A 25,818-nucleotide genomic window follows, 5' to 3' on the forward strand; every position below is an offset into this window, starting at 1 on the left:
TCTGTGCTTCAATAAACTTTCCCCATTTATTGACTGTCTGTCTCACATCTTGTTCTATCTGTCCTATCCAAAAAACATTTGCTTTTGGCTCTGCAACCATCATTTGTTTTTCTGTTCCTATTGAATCAATATATATACCTTCTGGAGAACACCAAATTTGTAGTCCTAATTTACATAATGCATCTCTTCCTAACAAATTAATAGGAGTTTGATTTGATACCAGAATGGGCATTGTTATACTTTGATCTTTTGTTTGTAGACACACTGGAGCTGTTATGGGAATCAATTGCATTTTTCCCGAGAATCCTATTGTCTTTGCAAATTTTCCAGACAAGGGGAGATGTGAAGCATATTTCAAATTAATGCACGTTAAATTTGCCCCCGTATCAACCAAAAATGGAAATGTATCTCCCTCTATTTTAATCTGCATAATGGGCTCTTGATCAGCTTTTGTTGATAAAATTGGAAGCTGACTCTCCCCTTTAGGATTCTCTGGGCACCCCTAATAGCCTGGATCGGGACCTCCCCAAGGGTTTACTGGGCCCTGCACTGGACCCTGAGTAGGCTGTTGCCAGCTCATCTCCCTTCTACCCTGAGATGTCAGGTATAGGCAAGGGAGGAACTCAGGTGCAGACAGGGATTCTCAAACAAAGGGTTTATTACAAAAAGGGGAAAACAAAACCCACGAGGGGGAAAACACGGAGCAAGGTAAAGACTAAATAACTAAAACAGGACTGGACTGACAAGATAAACAAGGACTCTAAATACTAACTATAAACACTCACGGTAATACAAGGACTTCAGCGGGTACAGCACAATCTCACACACAATCACAATTGTAGGACACAGTTGAGGTACAATCACAATGACAATGAACCGACGCAAGACAGAGCACACTAGGAGATCTAAATAGGGGGAACAATCAAGACACGACAGGTGGCACAGATGGGACAATCAAGACACGACTAGGTTAACAAGGGGGGCGGGGCAAGGGAACGACAACACAAGCACATGGCCCAAAGACAAGGCCATGCGCTTGTACACAAAACATGGGTCTGTCATGATCCTGCCTCAAGACTAGGAAAAATCAAGGACACGAGGGCAGAATCATGACAGAACCCCTCCCTTAAGGAGCGGCTTCCAGACGCTCCTCAAGGGAACATCAAACATGGGACATGACTGACATGACAGACTGGGACACAGACACAAACCAGCAAGACATGACAAATAACAACAAAGGCAAACATGAGTACACAACGGCAGGGTTAGGGTGACAAATCAAAAAAAACAAACAGGGAAGGGGAGGGGGCGGGACCACAAAGTTCATGGGGGACAGACCAGGGCGGGTGGGAGGGGTAGGAATCTTAGGAGGACAGGACGAAGGCTGACGACGGGGGGTACGGGCAGGTCTGGGTGGTGAGGGGCGGGGAGGGGTCTCGGGACAACTGACAGGGGACATGACAGGAGCAGACAAGGGACGCGGGGCAACACTTACGGGACGCGGGGCAAGACTTACGGGACGCGGGGAGACGACAGCTGGACACGGGGGGACAACATCTACTGGACACGGGACGACAACATCTACTGGACACGGGGGGACAACAGGACACGGGACATCTACGGGACACGGGGCCACATCAACAGGATACATGACTTCATCAGCAGTACACGGGGCAACACTCACGGGACACGGGGAGACGACATCTACGGGACACGGGGAGACGACATCAGGACACTCGGGATTTCTGGGGACAGGGTCTGAGGACAAGACAGGACTGACGGGGACTTCTAAGATACGGACAAGACTAGACAAATAATCAGAAAAGGCTTTAGCCGCTAAGACAATTGGCATCTCCTTACGAGATGAGATACACTGAACTAAAGTCTTTGCTGCAGAGTCGGCCGCGGCACTCTCCTGCGCTCTCACGACTGCCGACTTGCATACTGCCCTCTTCTTTGCCGGCTCGGGCACGCCAGCGCTCACCGCTGCTGGCTCGGACACGCTCACCGCTGCTGGCTCGGGCACTCCAGCGCTCACCGCTGCTGGCACGGGCACGCCAGCTTTCACCGCTGCTGGCACGGGCACGCCAGCTCTCTCCGCTGCTGGCTCGGGCACGCTCACCGCTGCTGGGTCGGGCACGCCAGCGCTCTCCGCTGCTGGCACGGGAACGCCCACCGCTGCTGGCACGGGCACGCCCGCGCTCTCCGCTGCTGGCACGGGAGGAGACAGGGTCACAGGACCGGCAGGCCCCCTCTTCCTCCTCTTCCTCCTTGGGCGCGGTGCAGAGGCCACAGCTGGGTCAGAGGCCGGTTGGGGGAGTTTGGTCTCGGGCAGGGCAGTCTCGGACGCCGAAGACTCAGAAGTTGACTCCCATGAAAACCGTCTCCCTCGTTTCATGGGGAGACTGCTGGCTGAGGAGGGCACCTCAGGACTCTGGGAGGGGCTTGACTGACCCCCCAGGGTTGCCACGGCCAGGACACGACCCTCCGGGATCGCCGGCAGCTGGGTAAGTGGGGACCTCTGGGGCTCCTCCTCTCGCCCGCTCGCTCCGGAACGACCTCCCCTGGTCCCCCGGAACACCACAAGGCGAGAGCCCTCAAAACAATCTCGCTGGCTGGCTGATGCCATCCAGCATTGCCTCCTGTCTGCTGAGTTCCTTGGTTGTCGGTTCATTCTGTCAGGTATAGGCAAGGGAGGAACTCAGGTGCAGACAGGGATTCTCAAACAAAGGGTTTATTACAAAAAGGGGAAAACAAAACCCACGAGGGGGAAAACACGGAGCAAGGTAAAGACTAAATAACTAAAACAGGACTGGACTGACAAGATAAACAAGGACTCTAAATACTAACTATAAACACTCACGGTAATACAAGGACTTCAGCGGGTACAGCACAATCTCACACACAATCACAATTGTAGGACACAGTTGAGGTACAATCACAATGACAATGAACCGACGCAAGACAGAGCACACTAGGAGATCTAAATAGGGGGAACAATCAAGACACGACAGGTGGCACAGATGGGACAATCAAGACACGACTAGGTTAACAAGGGGGGCGGGGCAAGGGAACGACAACACAAGCACATGGCCCAAAGACAAGGCCATGCGCTTGTACACAAAACATGGGTCTGTCATGATCCTGCCTCAAGACTAGGAAAAATCAAGGACACGAGGGCAGAATCATGACATGAGGTTGCTGTGGCCATTGTTGAGTTGGACAGTCAGCTTTGATGTGTCCGGGCTGCGCACAACCCCAGCACAATGGTGGAGGCCTGTCTCTGCCTCTGCCTCTGCCTCTGCCTCTTGCTGTATGGGGCTTTTTCTCCATCCCATTTGTCCTGGCTGTTGAGTATAAACGTTTATTATGGGCACAGAGTTCAAGTGTTCATTTGGAGGGACTGCTGTAAGTGGGCTTGACTGAATAGTAGGTTGTGGAGCAATTACTGGAGGTACTAGAGTCATTTGTTCTGCTGTTGCATTTGTTACTGAAGCTTGAATATTTTTCTTATTTTTCTTTGTGAGTTCTTCAAGCTGTAATTGAGTTAGTTTACGTTGTAACTCTTTCTCTTGACTCTTAAGTTTTAGTTCATTTTTTCTTTGCTGTTCCACTGCATGAGACACATGGTCACAAAACTCTTTGTGTGTTTTAGAAGTTAAACCGACCACATCCTCCAGCTTGCTTTTTACCGCTGGCGGCCATAGCATCAATCACAGCTTGTCTAAACAATGTTGACATTAATGGGTCTCCCTCGGGATCCCCCTCAGTTTCTTTTTTCCACCTTTTCAGCTCTTTTTGGACATAAGTGGTTGGATTCTCTAAATCTCCAATTCCTTCTCCCTTCAGTGATTTAGGATTCAGTCTGATCGGATACTCCGCACGCAATGCCTGCCATACTGCTGGGCGGAATGCATCAAAAACAATCCCATCCATATTGTGAGAGTTCACTGCTCTGTTTAGAGTCGTTGTAAGAAGAATTTCATCCATCTTTGTCCCTCCAATAATTTTAGCCAGCAGAGCTTTAACATCTCCCACTGCCAATAGCTTTCCCATTGTTTCCTCTTCAAACACTTTAATGAATTTCCCTGCACCCTCATGAATATCAGGAAGACGAGTGACAAGCCCCTCGAGGTCCTGTGAAGCCCAGGGGACATACTGTCCCTGCTCACCCTTGATTAAAATTGGGAGCTGTGCGGCCAGTGGTCTAAGTGTCCCTTTATCTCTGCCCTGTTCCCATTTATTGTTATCAAATAACTCCTCTGCCTGATTCTCATCCTCACTACCATAGAACAACTTACTCTTTCCTCTCTCCAACTTATTTACCTCTCTGATCTTCTTCCCTGATTCTCTAATTTTCTCTTCCATTTCTTCTTCCAAAGCTTGTACTTGCGCTACAATATCTCTATCTTCCCTCCGCTTTCTTTCTAAGCCTTCCTCAAACCAGGTTTTATCTTCCTGGCTTGCTTTCATTTTTTCTAACGCTGTACGTGCTTGTCTGTAACAGTCAAGTTGCAAACCTTCTGCACTTTCCTGTCTGGTTTGCCTCTGTGCTTTTACAGCTGGTTCCTCTCTACCATCCATCTCTAACTGCCCTTCTAACTCTAGTTCTCCTGTTACCTCCATGGTTCCCTTGAGTATTGGGAATTCTCTTGCTAAAGGCAGATAAGGAGGGGGGTCTGCATATATCTTTTCTTTTCTTATGTTATCCTTCTCTGCCTCCTTCAGGACTTTCCTAGCCTGTTTTATACTCTTCAACATATCTTCACCTTCTTTTTTAAACAGCGCAAGTATTTCTTTCTCTTTTTCCCTTTTTGTTTCTCTTTTTTCTTTTTTCATATTGATGCTTTTAGTTTTATAATTTTTTATCAGAGTTTCCATTTCCTCACACAATGCCACATCAAATGTCCCTTCCTTTGGCCATTTTGTCGTCATATTTTTTGTTCTCTTCTGCCATTTTTTTGAGATTTTGTCTATTTGCGCTTTACACAGTGGATTTTTTAATCCAATGATTTCCACTGGTGTGGCTGCCATATCTTTATTTATATTATTACCACAAAAAATAAACTTTTTAGTTTTATATAGTAACTTGGTTACAATCTCTTCTTTTCCTTTTACTGAATTTAACTATTTTTTTACCCATTTCACCCTACTTTCTATTCTTTTTTATGTGTCATACCCTTTTGAATTTAGTTTTTTATTGTCTAATGCGTTTACACTTTTTAAATTTATATTGTTATTTAACTGTCTATTTTATTTACTCTATTTTATTACCACTTTGTAGATAACTATTTCTAACAATAATTCTTTATTTTTATTTTTACTTTTCTTTCCTTTTTTGTCCACCCATGTATTAAAACTTTAATGTGGGAACTTCCTCCCTTGCTCTCACTCCCACTGTACCGGGCTCAGAAAATGTTCTCCCCTTTCACACAGACATCCAAAATGCAAAACTCTATTATAGATCTTGGTTCAAACTTTATTGATACTATTTCCCTAAGCCCATGCACACGTGCTACACTCTTTATTGAGCCAGAGTGCTTATGCTTGCATACTTTTTCCCTTTATCTAAGGGATAATCAGTCATTAATTGTCCTTTTATTATCAAGGCTCATCATACATTCATCCCTCTCAAGTGGATATGGGTTGAGTCCAATTCTGCCGGTTCACACTTAAGTGAAGGTCCAGGAACGGTGCTCACACCTTACCCACTCAATACGGAATTTATTTGTTCATACATTCATCACCATTCACAAGTTCATTCGTCCGGACACAGATACATCCACACAACAAAACACAGCTCTTCCTAGAGCTCCTTAAGGGCCCACCTATTTCTGTCCTTCGAGAATTTCACCTATACTTTCTCAAAGCGGTATCCGTGGGACTTTTCCTTGCGATTCCTTAATCTGCTTATCCGTTTATCACTGTCCTACTTGGTACAGCTATCCAATAAACACAGATTTTACAATGTCCTTTTTGCCTACACTGTTTCTGTTTTAAATCTAGGTTACCTTACAAGGCTTTCCTATTAATAAACAAAATATGTGCATGCAGTTATTTCTTCTGTAGTAAAACCCCTTTTTCAATTTGAATATCCTATTTTTTCTAAATTTGGAAGAGTAGATTTTAAGTGTCCTTACCACTCAGAACTGACCCCAACCAACACAAACGAATTCTATAAGCAAAAATGCTTACCTTGTTTTATGGTGGCCACCCGGTTGTGTTGATCATCGGTCAGCTCAAAAGCGGTTGTCCACTCTGTCACTCTTGTCCAGTCCCATCTGGGGTGCCAAATCTGTGGTGTCTTTTGCCGGTTCTCCGAAGAATCAAACTCAGTCAGGGATTTTTCTCTCAGAAGAAAAGACTTTATTTCAAGCAAAACAAAGTCGAGCCCCCTTGCAAGGGATCTCTCGAATGGTATTTCGTTCCTCCTTATATATTCCTATATGGGGCGGTTCCACATAGTAAAACTTTTCCTTTAGACTATACTTTTTCATAAATCACAAGGGAGGGGAGGCCCTTAATGTATGTCTGACCATATGCTTTTCATTAGCTCTGTACATTCCAGGGCGTAGGCAACCTTCTATTAGATTTTAGGCCTATAAGAGTTTAATAGAATAATAACTTTAAAACAAAAATGGCTAGATTCACATTGATTATATACTTGATTAATTGAAACTTTACTAATAAAAATCTTCCACAATCTGTCCGCTGCTTTTGAAACGGTTAACCACCAGATCCTCCTATCAACCCTATTGGCAAAAGGCATATCAGGAACCACACTTAAATGGTTTGAGTCTTAGCTTTCAGACAGGTCCTTCAAAGTATCTTGGAGAGGTGAGGTGTCCAAGTCACAACATCTAACTACTGGGGTGCCTCAGGGCTCAGTTCTTGGACCACTTCTCTTCTCTGTCTACATGGCATCATTAGGTTCTGTCATTCAGAAACATGGCTTTTCATACCACTGCTATACTGATGACACTCAACTCTTCCTCTCATTCCATCCTGATGATCCGACGGTAGCTATTCGCATTTCAGCTTGTCTAACAGACATTTCTTCCTGGATTATGGACCATCACCTTCAAATGAACCTTGCCAAGACAGAACTGCTTGTGATTCCAGCAAACCCATCGTTTCATCACAATTTCACCATCAAGTTAGGCACATCAACCATAACTCTTTCAACAGCTAGAAGCCTTGAAGTTATGATTGATGATCAGCTGACTTTCTCAGACTACATTACTAAAACTGTCCGATCCTGCGATTTGCTTAATTCAACATCAAGAAGATCAAGCCCTTTCTTTCGGAACATGCTGCACAACTCCTTGTTCAAACTCTTGTTTTGTCCAGGCTGGACTATTGCAATGCCCTCTTGGCAGGTCTTCCAGCCAATTCTATCAAACCTTTACAATTAATTCAGAACGCGGCCACAATATTAATTTTAATGAGCCAAAAAGAATACGTCACAACTCTGTTTATCAATTTGCACTGGCTTCCATTAGCTGCTCCTATAAAATTCAAGGCATTGATGTTTGCCTACAAAACTACCACTGCCTCTGCACCCATTTACCTAAATTTGTTACTTAAGACTTATGTGCCTCTAGAAGCTTGCGTTCTGCAAGTGCATGTCGCTTGATTGAGCCATCTCAAAGAAGCACAAAGTCTCTTTTACGGACTTTTTAATTAAATGTTCCCTCCTGGTTGAATGACCTCCCCATTTCAATCCAGACAGCTGAATCCTTAGCCATCTTCAAGAATCAGCTTAAAACACATCTCTTCCCTATTTATTTGACCCTCTAACTTTAACACTCACTATTCTAATTCTATTCTTAAAAAAAAATCTAACTACCTTTCTAATCTTTTTGTCTAAACTAATCTAAACTCTATTCTTTTTTTCTTATTCTATCTGTTTTCTTTATATTATATTATTTAAAATCCTATGCTATGTGTACTGTGTTAACCTAACTGAGACTTGTAATAGCACTTATATATCATTGCTCTTTTTGTTGTTTTTGATTTGCTTCCACTGTCCTCATCTGTAAGTCGCTTTGGATAAAAGCATCTGCTAAACGTCCAGTCTGTATCCAGACCAGAGGGTCACTGCAGTCACCCGGATCCAGTACGTATCCAGACCAGATAGTAGATCGGCACCTAGAAAGCACCTCTACATACCTGAAAGACAGCAGAGACCAGGACAACTAGAGCCCCAGATACAGATCCCCTGTAAAGACCTTGTCTCAGAGGACCACCAGGACAAGACCACAGGAAACAGATGATTCTTCTGCACAATCTGACTTTGCTGCAGCCTGGAATTGAACTACTGGTTTTGTCTGGTCAGAGGAGAACTGGCCCCCCAACTGAGCCTGGTTTCTCCCAATGTTTTTTTCTCCATTCTGTCACCGATGGAGTTTCGTTTCCATGCCGCTGTCACCTCTGGCTTGCTTAGTTGGGGTCACTTCATTCACATCGATATCATTGACTTGATTGCAAATAAATGCACAGACACTTTTTAACTGAACAGATGACATCACTGAATTCAATGATGAACTGCCTTTAACTATCATTTTGCATTATTGACACACTGTTTTCCTAATGAATGTTGTTCAGTTGCTTTGACGCAATGTATTTTGTCTAAAGGGCTATATAAATAAAGGTGACTTGGCTTGACTTAGCTATGGAAATTATTATTTTTTTCTCTGGTTCTCCCCCCAGAAGCAAACAAACACACTCAGGCACACACACACGTGTGCATCTCTGTGCATTCAAAATGGCATCAAAAAAATTTACCTGCCCATACCATACCCCACCGTCACCATGGGCCACTTCATCCACAACACTGACATCGGCAAACCGCTCACGCACACAACGCCACATCTGCCATCTGCCCTTTACAGGTCATCTGTCAAGAGTACACCTCACTAAAGTCAAAGCCATCGGATGTGAGCATTTGCCCACTCAAGTAGGTTACGTGAACAAACCGCAGTCAGGTCGAGAACCCGGTGACGACGACAAGCATGTAGATGAGCTTCCCTGAGACAGTTTATGACAGTTTGTGCAGAAATGCTTTGGTTATGCAAACGATTGTTGCAGCAGGTGTCCAGGTGGCTGGTCTTAGACGATCTCGGAGGTTAATATGCTGGATGTGGAGGTCCTGGGTTGGTGTGGTGACATGTGATCTGTGGTTGTGAGGCTGGTTGGATATAGTGCCAAATTCTCTGAAACGCCTTTGGAGACGGCTTATGGTAGAAAAAAAAAAAAACATTAAATTAACTGGCAACAGCTTTGGTGGACATTCCTGCAGTCAGCATGCCAATTGAATGCTCCCTCAAAACTTTTGACATCTGTGGCATTGTGTTGTGTGATAAAACTGCACATTTTAGAGTGGCCTTTTAATTTGGCCAGCCTAAGGCGCATCTGTGCTATAATCAGGCTGTCTAATTATCATCTTGATATGCCACACCTGTGAGGTGGATGGATTATCTCGGCAAAGGAGAAGTGCTCACTTACACAGATTTAGACAGATTTGTGAACAATATTTGAGAGAAAAAAGCCTTTTGTGTAAGTACAAAAGTCTTAGAACTTTGTGTTCTGCTCATGCAAAATGGGGGCAAAAAAAAAAAATTCAGTGTATATAATGCATTATGCATTCATTATCATGCCTTATGAATACTCTTATAATGCAGTATAAATACAGGCTTCATAGAACGTGTTTCTGGTTGATATTGTCTTTCACAAAGGCAGAGGTCAGGGATCTTAGACTTAAAATGTTAGTGACCTCTAGGTTTGATTTTGACTAAAAAAGATGCTACACATCAAAACCATGTTTATTGTTTGTATTTTGCAATACAATTATTTTAATTCACAGACTAAGACGTTTCATGTTGCAACACAGCAACATCCCCTACAACTGATGTCTAGCCACAGCCTTTGAAAAAATATACTGAAATAAAAGAAGAAACTGATGCCAGGAACTCACTTCATGACTTCCAAAGTCATCAGATTGTTGTTTTTCTCACACTTCATGACTGTCCAGTTTACCAATAAGTGATGTTGTGTGCGCATTACACAATGGATTGGCATCAAGGAGGTCAAACAGAGCACATTTCAAAATGAAGAATCGTCTGTATTTCTAGTTCTAGGATATCATGCCACGTAAGAGAAACTATGTATAAAACCTGCGTGAGATTAGCAAATGTTCTTAGACATGTAATATATATATATATATATATATATATATATATATATATATATATATATATATATATATATATATACATATATATATATATATATATATATATACATATATATATATATATATATATATATATATATATATATATATATATATTCCTCCTTTTCATTGATTTCATTGATTACAAATTCGTAAAAGTGGGCTAAAACAAAACTGTAGCATACTCCTTTGAAACATTTTGTTATTTATTGTACACTGTTTCACCCACAATAATAATAAAAAAATTACAAATAAAATAAAAGTAGGCAGTATAAAGTATGTTTGTATACCATTTTGAACACAGCCACACTCAGATTACATAGCAGTTTCTTTCAATGAACCAGTAAAAAAAAAAAAAAAAAAAAAACAGTACACCGGTTCTTTTACGCCCTTACCTAATGACATCAGTTCCATCATCTCAGCAAATGTAAATACATTCAAACATTCAAATAAAGTATTTGTAATCATAACTTGAGATACATACCAATAACCATAGTCATCATCATCTTGGATAAGTTTCTTGCATTAAAGTTTTGCAAAAATACCCACGTCAGAAGTCTTGAAAAAGTCTTCATCACGTTTTTTACAGAAATCTTAACAGAACCATACAGAAATCCAGCTCATGAAGCTTAAAATATAACATGCATACACATTAGTAAATAATAAAATTATTTTACATGTTTTGATTGAATAGTTGCATGTGCATTATGCTAAAATGTTAATATGCATTGAAATTTTACTGTAAGTTTTATCTGTTATTAAATCAACATAATTTCGTCAAATTTGCCCTGTAAATGGACTTACTTAAAATGAATTTAAAACAGTTAAAAGTAGAATATTATTTTACATAAAATGCAGTGAATACGTAAAATATAGTGCAATCAGTTCGGACATCGCACAGTGCTCATTCAACAAATGCACAGCTAAACAGAAGAGTTTTGAGTCTAGATTTAAATGTGACTATTGTTTTAGCACATCTGATCTCTTCTGGAAGCTGATTCCAACTGCGAGCGGCATAGTAACTAAAGGAGGACTCCCCTTGTTTTGTGTGAACCCTTGGTATGTCTAACTGACTTGATCCTAATGATCTGAGTGGTCTGTCAGGTTTATATTCAGTGAACATATCTGCAATACATTTCAGTTCTAGGTCATTTAGCGACTTATATATGAGTAAATGTACTTTAAAATCAATCCTAAATGTAACTGGAAGCCAGTGTAAGGACCTGAGGACTGGTGTGATATGCTCAGATTTTCTGGTTCTAGTCAGAATCCTGGCAGCAGTGTTCTGGATGAGCTGCAGCTGTCTAATGGTCTTTTTGGGAAGGCCGGTGAGGAGCCCATTACAATAGTCCACCCTGCTGGTGATAAAGGCATGAACAAGTTTCTCCAAGTCTTGACTGGAAACAAAACATCTAATTCTTGCAGTGATAGTATGCTGATTTAGTTAAGATAAGGCTAGGTAAATCTGGGTATCATCAGCATAGCTGTGATAGGCAATTTGGTTCTTTCTCATAATTTGACTTAGTGGAAACATATACAGGCTAAACAAGAGCGGTGCAAGAATTGACCCTTGTGGGACTCTGCATGTCATGGATGTCCACTTAGACTTATGCTCTCCTATACTCACATAATAGCCTCTCCCTTCTAAGTATGATCTGAACCATTTGAGTACCATCCCAGAAAGCCCGACCCAGTTTTCCAGTCTCTCTAGTAGTATGTTATGATCAACTGTGTCAAACGCAGCACTGAGATCTAGCAATACCAGCACTGATATTTTGCAAGAGTCGCAATTTAAGCGAATATCATTTATTATCTTAATGAGTGCTGTCTCTGTGCTGTGATGTGGTCGTAAACCAGATTGAAAATTGTCCAGGTATCCATTTGAGTTTAAGTATTTGTTCAGATTACTAAAAAATGTTCTATAATTTTGCTAATAAAAGGAAGATTAGATATTGGTCTATAATTGCTCAAAACGGTGTTATCAAGATTGCTCTTTTTCAGGAGGGGCTTAACAACTGCAGTTTTCAGGGAGTTTGGAAATGTCCCAGAAAGAAGTGAGGCAGAAGAGGTCTGCTTCTAAGCAGTTAAGCACACTTTTGAAAAAAGATGTGGGAAGTGTGTCAAGACAACAGGTTGACGATTTTAGTTGCTGCACTGTGTCTTCCAGAATGTTGCTATCAATTGCTTTAAAAGTAGACATAGTATCTTTTTGATATTGTGGCTTTATCTGTCTGACCTCTGCATTTCTTGAGGATGTGCCAATCGCCTTCCTGATATTTATGATCTTTTCAGAAAAGAAGGATGCAAACTCATTGCATTTGCTGTCTGAGAGCATTTCACTGGGAATCTGACTTATGGGTTTGTCAGTCTCTCAACAGTGGCAAAAAAGAGTACAAGTGTTATTTAAGTTACTGTTTAAGGTTTGAGAAGAAATTCTGTCTACCTGTGGCTAGTTTCACATTAAAAGCACGAAGGCTCTCTTTATAGATGCTATAGTGAATTTCAAGTTTTGTCTTCCACCACATCCGCTCTGCTTTTCTGCATTGTCTTCTCATAGTCTGAACTGCTGTTGATCTTCTCCAAACTGATTTCTGTCTGTTTGTTTTCTTACTGACTATTATTGGTGCAATATCATCAATAACATTCTTAACTTTTGAGTTGAAGGAATCAAGGAGAATATCAACAGAGTCTGCAGAAATGCTTGGTGTTAAAGATATAGCCTCCATAAATAGTACACTTGTGTTCTGGTTTATGCATCTCCTTCTGACAGAGACAGATCTAGATTCAGTGGTAGCAGAGATCAATATATCAAAGAAAATACAAAAGTGATCAGATAGAGCTATGTCCTTAGTAACAATGGATGAAATATTTAGACAATCCCTCAGTCAACTTTAGAAAATTGTGGATCAGTGCTGACTCCAGATGCAAATTGTTATGGACGATTCCTTATGATTTGGTAAACTGGTTCAAAAGAACATTTCATTCATGAAACGGACATTTTATTCCATTGGTAACCGTTGCAAACAAAGCAGTGTTGCGCTTATAAACATTACTTTAATATGCATTATGCAGAGTCAAGATAAAAAGAAAACAACATACTTTTATTAAGATAGTTCCCCTCAGTGATACACTACTTCCCCAAATCCATCACGATTGGTTTAACATCTCAACTGAGACACTCAGTATAGGAGATAACAGAAGGAATAGGTAGATCGACACCCTGGGGAGACACACACTAGTGCTTCGAAACAGTGTTCCAGAGCATTGCTTGAAATGAGTCTGTCATGTGACCTAAATTAAGCTTTGTTACCTTACTATGTCACGCCGGGCTCAAACACAAAGCGCTTTGATTGCACTGTCCCATATTCATTTAGTGCAATGTTATTATTATAATGGCCATAGCTATAGCTATTTAGCTTTAAAATGGTGTATTGCTGTTAATTAAAGGACTACTAGCAAAAACGATTACATGTGAATGTCTGTTGTCTGAACACCTTAAGGGCTCAACCACTGTTCTAAAAATTATAAAGTGCTTTCTCAAAGTTTGATACAAGTAAAAATTAAGAACAGAAAGTCTTTATTGTCATTGTATTTTGCAAAATACAGGGAAATTTGGAAACTCTTATCGCTGCATCTTGCTAATGACATATATGCTTATTAAATATACAAATAAACATTACAATGACAACTTACATCAAAACATCTGAATGACACAGTTGGTATAGGGATTTTTCCTGACCACCAGATGGTGAAGTATAGCACCACAGTGTCAAAAGCTTTGAAGAAGAGACCTGCACTCCCACGCGAGCAGAAGCAACAGTGGTGTGCGGCACAAGACTTGATGGGTGATGGTGGGTGGGTCGAGACTCGTGTGCAGAATGTGTTAGAATAAAATGATTCAAGGGACATAAATTGTTATTCAACCATTGCACATAAGCAACAAGAAAAACTATTAGATATTTTTTATAGTTGTATGATTTTTTTTTTAAATCTGATTTATGATTTGTTTTAAAATTTTAAGTTAGTTTTTTTTATTTAAAACTTCACAAAGAAATATGCAGCATTTTGTCTAATAATAAAAGACACATTTTCATTTATAATTTGTCTTAAATTCAATTTTGTAAAAAAAAAAAAAAGAAAAAAAAAATATTGTAAAAAAAAAAAAAAAAAAGTATGGTGTAATCTGTATTGTCGATATGCCACTAGTTTTTGCTGATCATGCTGATTTGTTCACAGTAATTCAACCTATGTCTTTTCTTTCTTTTTTTTCAGTATAGTTAAATTCATGTTTGGCTACATTCTTTAAATTAATCTATTGTATAACTTGGACAACTGTGCCAGTTGTTCTAGCTACTTTTATTATGTGTTTGGTATGTCTGGGTTCGTTTTGAAGCTTGGAATGCAGCATGAAACAGCACAGGATCCCATTCATTGTATTCAAATTGAATTTATATTGATTGGAAGACTTAAATGACATTTTGTTGTTCAAAGAAATTCTGTGGAAAATTTATGTTCTTACAAATAAAATTCAAAGAAAACACAAATCTTATAGCTGGTAGATGTAGGAAAGCATAAACACAAGACATCAAGTTAATATGATCCTTTGTTTTACAAAACTTAAGCATTTCAATGTATTCTAAGTAATTGGATTAAGTTACTAAACAAAATACATTACTGATTACTTTTTAAAGCTTGTATTTTGTAATCTGTAGTGAAATACATTTTAAAAGTAACCTTCCCAGCCCTGCTCAAACCCCTATGTTCAAGTCATGTTGAGTAGACATGACTTATGTAGAAAAGTTAAATTGACCAGAATGACTTGAATGCACCTGACGTCATAATTCCGACATGACAAAACGTAAATACAAACTTCCCAGGAGGATTTTAATGCACTATAAACCGGTCAGTCGTAACATACCAGTGGAGAGCTTGAGATAAAGGGGCTTGAGAATCAACCACCTTAAACTGAAACAGAGGGATATAAAAACAAGGTGAAAGAAATCTGATAATCAAGCAAACAAAGTAAGATGAAATAAAACATAACATAACACAATATACATTAACTATTACCTTGGAAAAAGTGTTTCAATTACCCGCATCCATCCATCTATCTATCTATCTTTTATTTATTTTATCTATCTATCCAGCAACTATCTAGCAACTCTTAACTCTGGCTTGTTCAGCTGTGGACACCAACTATTCAACTATATTACTGATCTGACTGCAGTGACACTATTATATGAGAACTTAACGGAGTTGGAATATGACATCGTTTTTCTCCAGAGCTATTGAATAGATTGTAACAAATTAATTAATAACTTAATATATTTATAATGGACCTGAATCAACACTAATCTGACTCAAGCTGAACAATGTAATTTTCTTTTTTCAGACTTTGTGGCATATTGTATTCCATTTATCACTGTAAACCTGATTTGTTTTGTAAAATGTATATTGTAAAAAGTGCTATATAAACAAAAGGTGACTTAAAAGACACTCCACTATGTTTGAAAATAGGCTCCTTTTTCAACTCCCCTAGAGTTAAACAGTATTTCTGAGAGAGATGCTAACGGTCTAATCAGATTCAATGATCTATGCTAAGCTGTAGCTAAAAGTGCTACCACCAGACTTGGAGTTTGGCTGAATGGTAAAACTCAACTGTTTAACTCTAGGGGAATCACAAATACTCAACCTCATGCTACACAAACAAATTCTGGATTCAGAGCAATATATGGCATTTCCTGATTCTCTGACTGAAATCATATCTATATGTTTAAACTATTTAAATCATTGTCTATATCCCTGACATCCTTGGCCAATTCTATATAGTCTTTTAGTTCCTCTCTTGTTTTCTGCATTTCCTTCAGGACATTGCAAAGCTCGTTATGTGTTTTCCTCATCTCTGCAATGGATTTGAGAACACTGGATCTGACTTTTTCTGGATCATCTACTTTTCCCTGTCTCATCTGGTGTATGTCTACAGAATCCATCACTATGAAGGCGACATCAAGTATGACTAGTAGTCCACTTAACACACCTGAGATTGCTTCTGCTACTACTCGTCCTACTCTTGCAGTCTGAGTAGCAATTCTGCTAATATTTGCCAGCAGACCTAAATTCATGAGTTGTGTGGCACAGAACATACTTCTTCTGTCTAAATTGCATGATATTTGTACATTGTCAAAAGTTGATGTTCCAAAAAAAAAACTGAATTTCGTTATTTTTTTCAGTACCTTTCTCAGTGTATTCAGCGGTGTGAGAATTGGTTCACTTACAGTTTTATACTTTTGCTGAATTTGTTCAAGGCTCTCTCTGAAGGATTTTTGTTGTACAGTATTAGTAATGGTGGATGCAGCACCTGTTACTCCACCTGCAACTCCAACTCCAACACCAACACCAGTAACAATCAGAGATGCACCGAGAGTGAACGGTGCCAAAATTAAACCAACTAATGCAGTGATTCCTCCAGCTGCTCCAATCACTGAACCTGACAGACTGCCGGCTGTGGCGCTGTAATGTGCAGACTCCATCGAATCTGTTATTCTTCCCCACTCACTAACTAAGGCTTCAAGGTCTTTATAGTGCTGGTTGTAGGCCTTATCATAGCTGTTGACAGACTTAATGAAACTCTGAATCAGTGCCTGTGGAGTTCTGCTGTTTCTGTCCACCGCATCTTCCAGGAATGGTTTTGCTAGAATCTCTTCAACTGAAGGCCTGTCTTTAGGGTCACGGTTGAGCATTTGTCTGATTAATTCTCTCAGTTCTACTGAGTATCTCTCTGGGATCTGAGGGGGGTTCCCTGTCATGCTGACTGCATGAATTATGTGACGCTGCATGACATCTGCCTGTGGAAGTAATAAAAAAAAAAATGAGAATCTGCTTAGTGTCAGTAGGGGTTAAAGAAAAATTTAAAATAAAATATCTGGATATAATTGCAACCAATGTTACATGATACATAGAAAAATCACTGCAACAATGACAAGATCCGAAAAAGAAAGGAACAAAAACAGGAACAGAGGCATCATGCCCATTCAAACCTGGGCATGCACCCCTCAGATTTCTGAGCCAAGTGTATTTTGAATGCAGCTTCCAAAAGACAAAAAATAAAAATAAAAAAAATAGGCAAATAATATTTCTGTGTGGCACATCACTAACTGCCAAATTCAAATATGCATCTATGCTTTGGCTGGCACTGAGCCAGAAGAGTTTTCACAGTGCTTCGCATTATAACCAATCACACATGATTCTGTTGAGCGTATGAATGCAATGAACAATCAGAGGCGTTCTGATGAGTCATCGCTGAAACACTGGTGTTTTGTTCACTGTGTGTTATCACTGACTGAATTCTGCTCTCTTGTGAAATCTCTCATCATAAACAACAAAGTGCAAATGTGTGTAGGAAAGTAAGTAAGATATTAATTTCACAGCCTAAACATATTCAGTGATTTTAGTGGTGGGGGAGAGTGCGGTCTGGCTGATAGATTGGGAAACTGAGGTAATGCTCCTCTCCCTGTGTCTCCTGGGTCATTATCTGTTTCTTGATTAGACTGTGTTAACTAATCATGCCTGTCCTCCCTCTCTTAACTCCTCATCCAGATTCACCCAGTCCTTCAGCCCCATCTTCACTGGTTCCCTTCAACCCATTGTCTTATCACCTGATGCTTTGCTGTGGATGAGCCTCGGGTCTTGTGGTCACCATGCAAGTGGATCCCCGCGTTTCCTCCTCCAACTGCTGGTCCCATTGCTCCAATGACCTGTTGGCTCCACCAGACTCTCTCATCCCTCTGGCTCCACCTTTGACATCCATCACCCTGCCTGTGCCACTCAAGAGCCTCAAGAGCCTTCCACTGTGCTCCATCTACCCACTCTACTGCTTCAGCTGGCTCTGCTTCGGGCCCCGTTCACAACACTCTGCCTCAGTCTGGCTCCACCTCAAACATTTGGTACTGCAGCTACGCCTTGGTCGCCTGAACCATCGGTGTCCCATCAGCTCTCCATCTGTACCTAGGGCTCCACTATCAATGGCTTTTTCCCTATCAGTCGTTCTCTGAATGTCATCAGCCAAGACTCCATCATGGCTTCTCCCTCCGTCAACTCCACTATGAATTTGCATCCAGGTGTAGCACCTGGCCTCTCCTCTCCTCTCCTCCCATCCTCACCTCCCTGGTTCTTTCCACTGTGGCTTTCTTCTTCATGAGTCCTTCATACACCTAAGGAACCACCTCCTCAGCCACTTGACAGCACAAGGCTGCACCTGCCCAGAGGGGGACGTTCTGTCACAATTACACTCTTTAGCTTTATTTTCAGGAATTTTTAGTTTTTGTCACTTCAGTCACATGTCTCCTTTGTTCTAAGTTCCGGCCACAATCTGTTGTCATGGACACTGATTCAATCATCACGCATGTTTGACCTGTATTTTGTATTCTCTGTCTATTTAGTTAATCAGTTTGATCCGTTAAGGGTCCTGTACTGTTTTGCACAGCACACTGTTTTGTAAAGTTAGCTTGTTGTTCAGATTTCCTGTTTTAAGTTATGTAATGACTTTTTTATTTGACCCTTTATACATTTTTTTCATAATCACTGGACTGAAAATGTGACAGTAATATGGTGCTTTTTGGAAAAAATAAATAACAAATAACTACTCACCCACACATCAAGCATGCAGAGATCATGGAGCACCCATCCCAATGACCATATGTCACTAAAATAGCCGATGCATGACAGTGAAAATCAAGTATGTGTGCACTGTCTACTTAAAAAATTACAAAACTAAGCATTATATTTCTAAGTAGCTCTAAAGGCTGGATTTAAATCATGTATTGTTTAGTCTGCGACACAATGCATTTAAAGTAAAGGGTTAGTTCACCGAAAAACAAAAATTATGCCATTAATGACTCACCCTCATGTCGTTCCAAACCCGTAAGACCTCCGTTCATCTTCGGAACACAGTTTAAGATATTTTAGATTTAGTCCGAGAGCTTTCTGTCCCTCCACTGAAAATGTATGTATGGTATACTGTCCATGTCCAGAAAGGTAATAAAAACATCATCAAAGTAGTCCATGTGACATCAGAGGGTCAGTTAGAATTTGTTGAAGCATCGAAAATACATTTTGTTTTAAAAATAACAAAAACTACGAACGAAATCCAAATCTTCAGTACTTCTCCTGTTTGATCTGTCCGCTGCTTTTGACACGGTTATCCACCAGATCCTCCTGTCAACCCTACTGGCAAAGGGTATCTCAGGAACCACACTTCAGTGGTTTGAGTCTTACCTATCAGATAGGTCCTTCAAAGTATCTTGGAGAAGTGAGGGGTCCAAGTCACAACATCTAACTACTGGGGTGCCTCAGGGCTCAGTTCTTGGACCACTTCTCTTCTCTGTCTACATGGCATCATTAGGTTCTGTCATTCAGAAACATGGCTTTTCATACCACTGCTATGCTGATGATACTCAACTCTACCTCTCATTCCATCCTGATGATCCGACAGTAGCTACTCGCATCTCAGCTTGTCTAACAGACATTTATTGCTGGATGATGGACTATCACCTTCAACTTAACCTTACCAAGACAGAACTGCTTGTGATTCCAGCAAACCCATCGTTTCATCACAATATCACCATCAATTTAGGCACATCAACCATAACTCCTTCAAAAACAGCTAGAAACCTTGGAGTAAAGATTGATGATCAGCTGACTTTCTCAGACCACATTGCTAAAACTGTCCGATCCTCCACATTTGCTTTATTCAACATCAAGAAGATAAGGCCCTTTCTTTCGGAACATGCTGCACAACTTCTTGTTCAAGCTCTTGTTCTGTCCAGGCTGGACTATTGCAATGCTCTCTTGGCAGATCTTCCATCCAGTTCTATCAAACCTTTACAATTAATCCAGAACGTGGCAGCAAGATTTATTTTTAATAAGCCAAAAAGAATACACATCACACCTCTGTTTATCAATTTGCACTGGCTACTGATTAGCTGCAAGCATAAAATTCAAGGCATTGATGTTTGCCTACAAAACTACCACTGGCTCTGCACCCATTTACCTAAATTTATTACTTCAGACTTATGTGCCCTCTAGAAGCTTGCATTGTGCAAGTGACCGTCGCTTGATTGTGCCATCCCAAAGAAGCACGAAGTCTCTTTTACAGACTTTTAAATTAAATGTTCCCTCCTGGTGGAATGACCTCCCCAACTCAATCCGAGCAGCTGAGTCCTTAGCCATCTTCAAGAATCGGCTTAAAACACCTGTTCCATCTTTATTTGACCCTCTAACTTTAGCATTCACTATTCTAATTCTAATCTTAAAAAAGACCTCCAAAACTAGATTGCTCTATTCTTTTTCTATTATATGTTTTCTTTGTGTTCATTATATTATTTAAAAGCCCTTGCTACATGTACTGTGTTAAGCTAACTGAGACTTGTTATAGCACTTATATATCATTGCATTTTTTTTTTTTTTTTTTTTTTTTTTGATTGCTTCCACGGTCCTCATTTGTAAGTCGCTTTGGATAAAAGCATCTGCTAATTGAATAAAAGTAATGTAATGTAATTCTTATTGGAGACGCGAACCGTTTCAAATGATTCAGTTCGATTTGGTGAACTGGATAAATCAAATGATTTGTTTGTGAACTGGACATCACAATAGACCCGGGAGAGAAGACAATGCTGAATAAAGTCGTAGTTTTTGTTATTTCTGGACCAAAATGTATGTTGGATGCTTCAGCAAATTCTAACTCACCCTCTGATGTCACATGGACTATTTTGTTGATGTTTTTCTTACCTTACTGGACATGGACGGTATACCGTACATACATTTTCAATGGAGGGACAGAAAGCTCCCGGACTAAATCTAAAATATCTTAAACTGTGTTCCGAAGATGAACGGAGGTATCACGGGTTTGGAACGACATGAGGGTGAGTCATTAATGAAATAATTTTCATTTTTGGGTGAACTAACCCTTTAATATTCTTTAGTAAAATGTGCTTTCTGCTTTTATATTTTAAATCTCAAATGTGTGTGATTTTGAGTGGATGGAAAACACTTTGAATTTGACTTTGAATCATGTTGTTGAATCAAATTTCTGTATGCTGCTAAAACAGCACAAGTAGGAAGAATCTTGTTGCATCACTGTCATTAACAAAACTATGACTCACTGAATAAAGCAATACAGTCAACTGTATTAACATATGCATTTATCCACAACCTAACCATAAACAGATGTTTCCCTTCACCCAAAAACACATAAAACAACACGTAATTTCAATATTCACTATCCATATCCAGAACTAAAAATCACAGACAAATGGTGCCTCTGCATAATTTAACTTTAATCTTTAATCTTAAAAAGTTATATACAAGACTGAATCACATTTTCCTTAAAAACATAAGAATACCATTTTTAATTAACTATCACCTTAATTGTTTAAATAATAATTACAACACCACTAACTCCCTTTTTTACAGTTTAAAACACGTAACTGTTATATTTTTAGTCAACTAAAATAACCTTCATGGAAAGATCTTAAGGAAATTGTCACCATTCTATGATGCTGAACATAACAGTTTATATACACTCTTTATACAGTCTTAAAAGCTTACCTCTTGGAATTATATCTCCTCTGATAAACTTCTGGGCTGACATAGAGCTTTGCACCCACAACTGAATTAACATATTCATCAGCTCTGCAAAGAAAACACAATGTAAACTCAAACCTATAAATGTCCAGGACTTTTGGTTTTGGCCAATAATTAGCATTTTGATCCATCTCTAGTCCCCATTACTGTTTTTTTATTTACCTTTCCAATACTTTTGAGCATCCAAAATCTCCCAGATTGATGTAACCATCTTCAGTCAGGAAGATATTCTACAGTGACAACAGAAATCTCAGAAGTCTAACAGATTTGACTTTGTGATATGATTTATTGAGCTTTATCAGTGCATACCTGAGGTTTAATATCTCTGTGAAGAATGTTCTTCTCATGGAGATAACGCAGAGCCAGACAAATCTGAACAAGCCAGTCAAGAATCTGCACACATGGAGAAAGGTGTGTGTATTAGTGAGTCTGAGTGTGTGTGTGTGTGTGTGTGTGTGTGTGTGTGCACACGCGCGCGCCCGTGCGTGCGTGTGATGTCCACACAAGGGTTTTGTATTTTATGGGTGTAGCATTGTAGCATTTATGTGTTGTTGTTTTTTTTTGTTGTTTTTTTATCACAAATTTTGTAAAGATTTGAGACGGTTGTTTAAAGTATATAGCATGGTATGTACAGTATGGATGTATGTCTGCCTAAGAAACTCACCTGTTGTTCTTCAAAAAAACTTTCTCTTTGATGTGTTTCCATGACTTTTGAAAGATCTCCTCCTTCACAGTACTCCATCACAATATAAATGCGTCCTGCTTCATTATCTAAATAAATTAACATTCAGTCAAAGAATAGTTTAACTCATAATATATTAAAATAGCTTCATTTTCTGACAGCTATACTGATGTTTTTTTATGTTTATTTATTTATATATAATTTTTGCTATTCTTCTTCATTCTCCATTGTGGTTATTTTTAGTAGTTCTATTTCATTTCTAAGAAACACAACAAAACATCACCACTCTTTTGATATGGAAGAAAGGAAAATTAGTGTACAAAGGAGAACAAACCTTCAAATGAATTCACATAAGTTACAATATATCCAAAGCTGAGATTTTCCAGGATTTCAACTTCCTTTCTGACTGCATCCAGCTCCTCCCCCTAAAAGGAAGGGGGGGGGGGGGATTGAAAGAAAATGTTGTCACTTCTATGGTGAAATACTTGAGTAATATTTGGTAAATGCTTACATCTCTGGAATTCATCTGTTTGATCACATAAGGGTCTCCTTCTGTGTCTTTCACCAGAAACGCTATTCCTGAAGCCCCTCGGCCAAGTTCTTTCTCTATGGTGTATCCTTGTTCTTTTAGCACTTCTGTAATCAAGATTTAGAATAATTTCTACAAAAATAGTGTAAGCACTACAGACAAAAAAACAAAGCTTTTCCAAACTTTGAATAAACTGAACCAACTGGTTCATAAAATGATCTTTAAGTGCTCAAAACAGCAAAAGGTGTCCCCTGCTAGTCAAAACTGTGTAAATGCAATGAGGACTCAGTCCAAACATTCATAAAAACATTTGAATGTGTACTTTGTTTAATGCAATCTACATAAAATACTATTACATATATTTTCCTGAATAGTAATTTATTTAAGAGACAAATAACTGTTTGTTCACAGTGTCACTCCAAATCCGATTATTCATGATTCCTGGTCTAAACAATTGACTTCCACACTGTGTAATAGTAACTTTCAGTTTGTTTCTTGACACTTTTTTTTTTTTTCATTGTATGGAATATCTGCATTTGTTTCTATGACATTGATGTAGCATTAAGACAAAGAAAAACAAGATTATGATTCTCTATTACAACATAAATGTGTAGCCACCACACTGGACTGTCTAATGAGGAATACACATACAAGTACGTCATACCTGTAGTTATCAGAAATTTGGTAATTGTAAATAAATAAAATAATTAGATGCATTATTTCAGTTCTCCACTGAGTCTGGTCCACTCTGGTCTATTATTCCCATCAGATTGTTTTTTGTAAGGGATATGTGATGCTTTATGCTGCTAATATAAAACAAATGTTACTCAAATTTAATGTGAAAGTAATACTCACTGATCACTCCAGCAGAAACGTCCGTGCTGTGATCTGAGGCACTGGCGTCTGAGAGCCTGTGATACTGAGCCATCTTTAGGAGAAAAATACTCAATCAAAATATTATTCATCGGGCCCTGTTAGTGTTCATCCTATAATGCAACTGAATTCTGTAAGATCTCCTTATGAATGTAAATTCTGTCATATCTTGTAATTATACTGCCAAAACACAAAGACATAACTTGATGAGTGTTTTTGTCTCCCTTAAAATCTTGAAAGTGCATAAGTTCGGTCAGAGAGTGTTATTGCATTCAGGTTAACAAATTAGAAATGAGCCATGGAGTGAAATACTATATAAACGTACATAAATTAAATCTTACATAAGTCCATTCAATAACATAGGCTACATTATGTGTCCTCTGGTGCTGTGCAAGAGAAATTATAAAATGATACATATGAAATGTACATCTCCCTTTTCCCTCATTTAAGGAACACCACCCATCTTTAACTGGAGTAATTATCATCATTGTCTTTTGAAATCATGCCCTTTCAGCACAGAAAGCTTGAGTAGCCTATCAGATTTTGTTGTAAAATGACCAGCAGCCAGCTGACCAATCAAATATCCCTCTTGAAACGCGTCTGTAATATCTGGCAGACCTAGACAAAAACAGCTTCTGCTAACCAGAAGCAACAGACAAATAATGTTTTAACCGATTAATGTTTCTTTACTAGCTACAACTTAGTAAAATCTGACCACACGAAAGATTTTGCAAGTGTCTAGACAGGCGTCAGCGATCATTCTCACTCAACATTCATTGTTCGAATTGTCAGATAAAATTGTCAGAGTTTAAAAACTGGCCTAATGTATGACATGACAGTTAAAAAAAAAAAAAAGAAAAAAAAAGTTTTTTTTTAAAGCCACGCTTCTCCACAAGGATTATTAATATGAAATATCAAAATTGAAGACACGATGTAAATAAAAGTATCAGAGCACATACATCCGGTTTTATGCTTCGCGTCCCCTAAATAAAATAAATACAATGCATCCATATGAATAATTAAATTAAGCGATAGATCCACTTCTAGATCCAATATTATTATATTTAGAATCTAGTTTCGATTTCGTTTTGTACGTTAATACTGTTACATTATTAGCATCATACGTCTACCTTGTTGTAGTCCCGATGGAACCTCTTGTGTGGTGTTCTTGTGTCCTGTGTTGCGGTGAAACAGGTGAAGTTTGAGCATGCGCTTAAACAACGAAACGTTTTGCCTTTACAGCTCGACGAAAAAAACGAAAGTACACTTGATGTGTACAGGACTAGTTTTACGTGTGTGCGCCTGTGTGTCTAATCACATAACTTAGGCTACTTTTTAATGTCCAGCCAAAGTTGCCAAGTCCGCTTATTATAGGCTACTCGACATTACATTCTATTTTTCTTTTTTCTTTAGTTGCTTTAGATTTGGGCAGCAAAACACTGACACATTGAGGTTTATTTAATTATATGTTTATTTATTTTTCTCACGCTACAAAGCTTTCACTCCTCTGTCTAGCACTATACGGTGTCGCTTGCCCAGCTTTCTGCAGAAATCACGTGATTTTAGGCAGTTCCCTTTAAACCGGTCGCTCATTCTCATCCCGATGCGTCGAGCATGCTTATGGGAAACTCCTGTTTACTCTGATACTGAATCAGTGAATGGGGCCCAAACATTTGATCAACTGTGATGCTCTTCGCTGCTCAATGGTGCCTGATAGCTGTGCCCACTGTTCTCTACATGTTATGATGGCTCTCTTTCATGTTGTAGTCCACGAAATAGCAAAATACAGTTGAAACACAGGTTTTCACAAAAACAAAATAAATAATTAAATGATTAACCTCACAATTGAGAATTTAAACC

General features: G+C 39.3%; 1 protein-coding gene across 3 annotated transcripts; it reads right to left on the minus strand.

The window, feature by feature from the left end:
- Positions 1–14,495: 14,495 nt before the first annotated feature.
- On the minus strand, positions 14,496–25,494 carry LOC113079650 (serine/threonine-protein kinase Nek1-like). Of its 3 annotated transcripts, XM_026251893.1 has the most exons (11): positions 25,089–25,494; positions 23,941–24,013; positions 23,068–23,192; positions 22,891–22,981; positions 22,539–22,645; positions 22,184–22,267; positions 22,037–22,104; positions 21,839–21,922; positions 18,881–18,935; positions 16,510–17,079; positions 14,496–15,199 (listed from the first exon to the last, which is right to left on the minus strand). In XM_026251893.1, exons 2-11 carry the CDS (start codon positions 24,011–24,013, stop codon positions 15,119–15,121), a joined length of 1,338 nt encoding a protein of 445 aa, XP_026107678.1. In that variant the 5' UTR covers positions 25,089–25,494; the 3' UTR covers positions 14,496–15,118. The 3 variants fall into 3 exon arrangements, with proteins under 3 accessions (XP_026107678.1, XP_026107677.1, XP_026107679.1); XM_026251892.1 differs by having other exon boundaries at positions 14,496–17,079; XM_026251894.1 differs by lacking the exons at positions 14,496–15,199; positions 16,510–17,079 and adding an exon at positions 18,357–18,488.
- Positions 25,495–25,818: the final 324 nt, after the last annotated feature.

The sequence above is a fragment of the Carassius auratus genome, unplaced genomic scaffold, assembly GCF_003368295.1.
Source record: "Carassius auratus strain Wakin unplaced genomic scaffold, ASM336829v1 scaf_tig00028952, whole genome shotgun sequence".
Classification (NCBI taxonomy): Eukaryota; Metazoa; Chordata; class Actinopteri; order Cypriniformes; family Cyprinidae; genus Carassius; species Carassius auratus.

Excerpts from the sequence above, each read along its gene's own strand:
- LOC113079650 (XM_026251892.1), bottom strand. The coding sequence starts at position 24,013 with ATGGCTCAGTATCACAGGCTCTCAGACGCCAGTGCCTCAGATCACAGC. Across the intron at positions 22,982-23,067 it reads AACAGATGAATTCCAGAGAT|GGGGAGGAGCTGGATGCAGT; the intron begins GTAAGCATTTAC and ends CCTTCCTTTTAG. Across the intron at positions 22,268-22,538 it reads GTTTTTTTGAAGAACAACAG|ATTCTTGACTGGCTTGTTCA; the intron begins GTGAGTTTCTTA and ends CCATGTGTGCAG.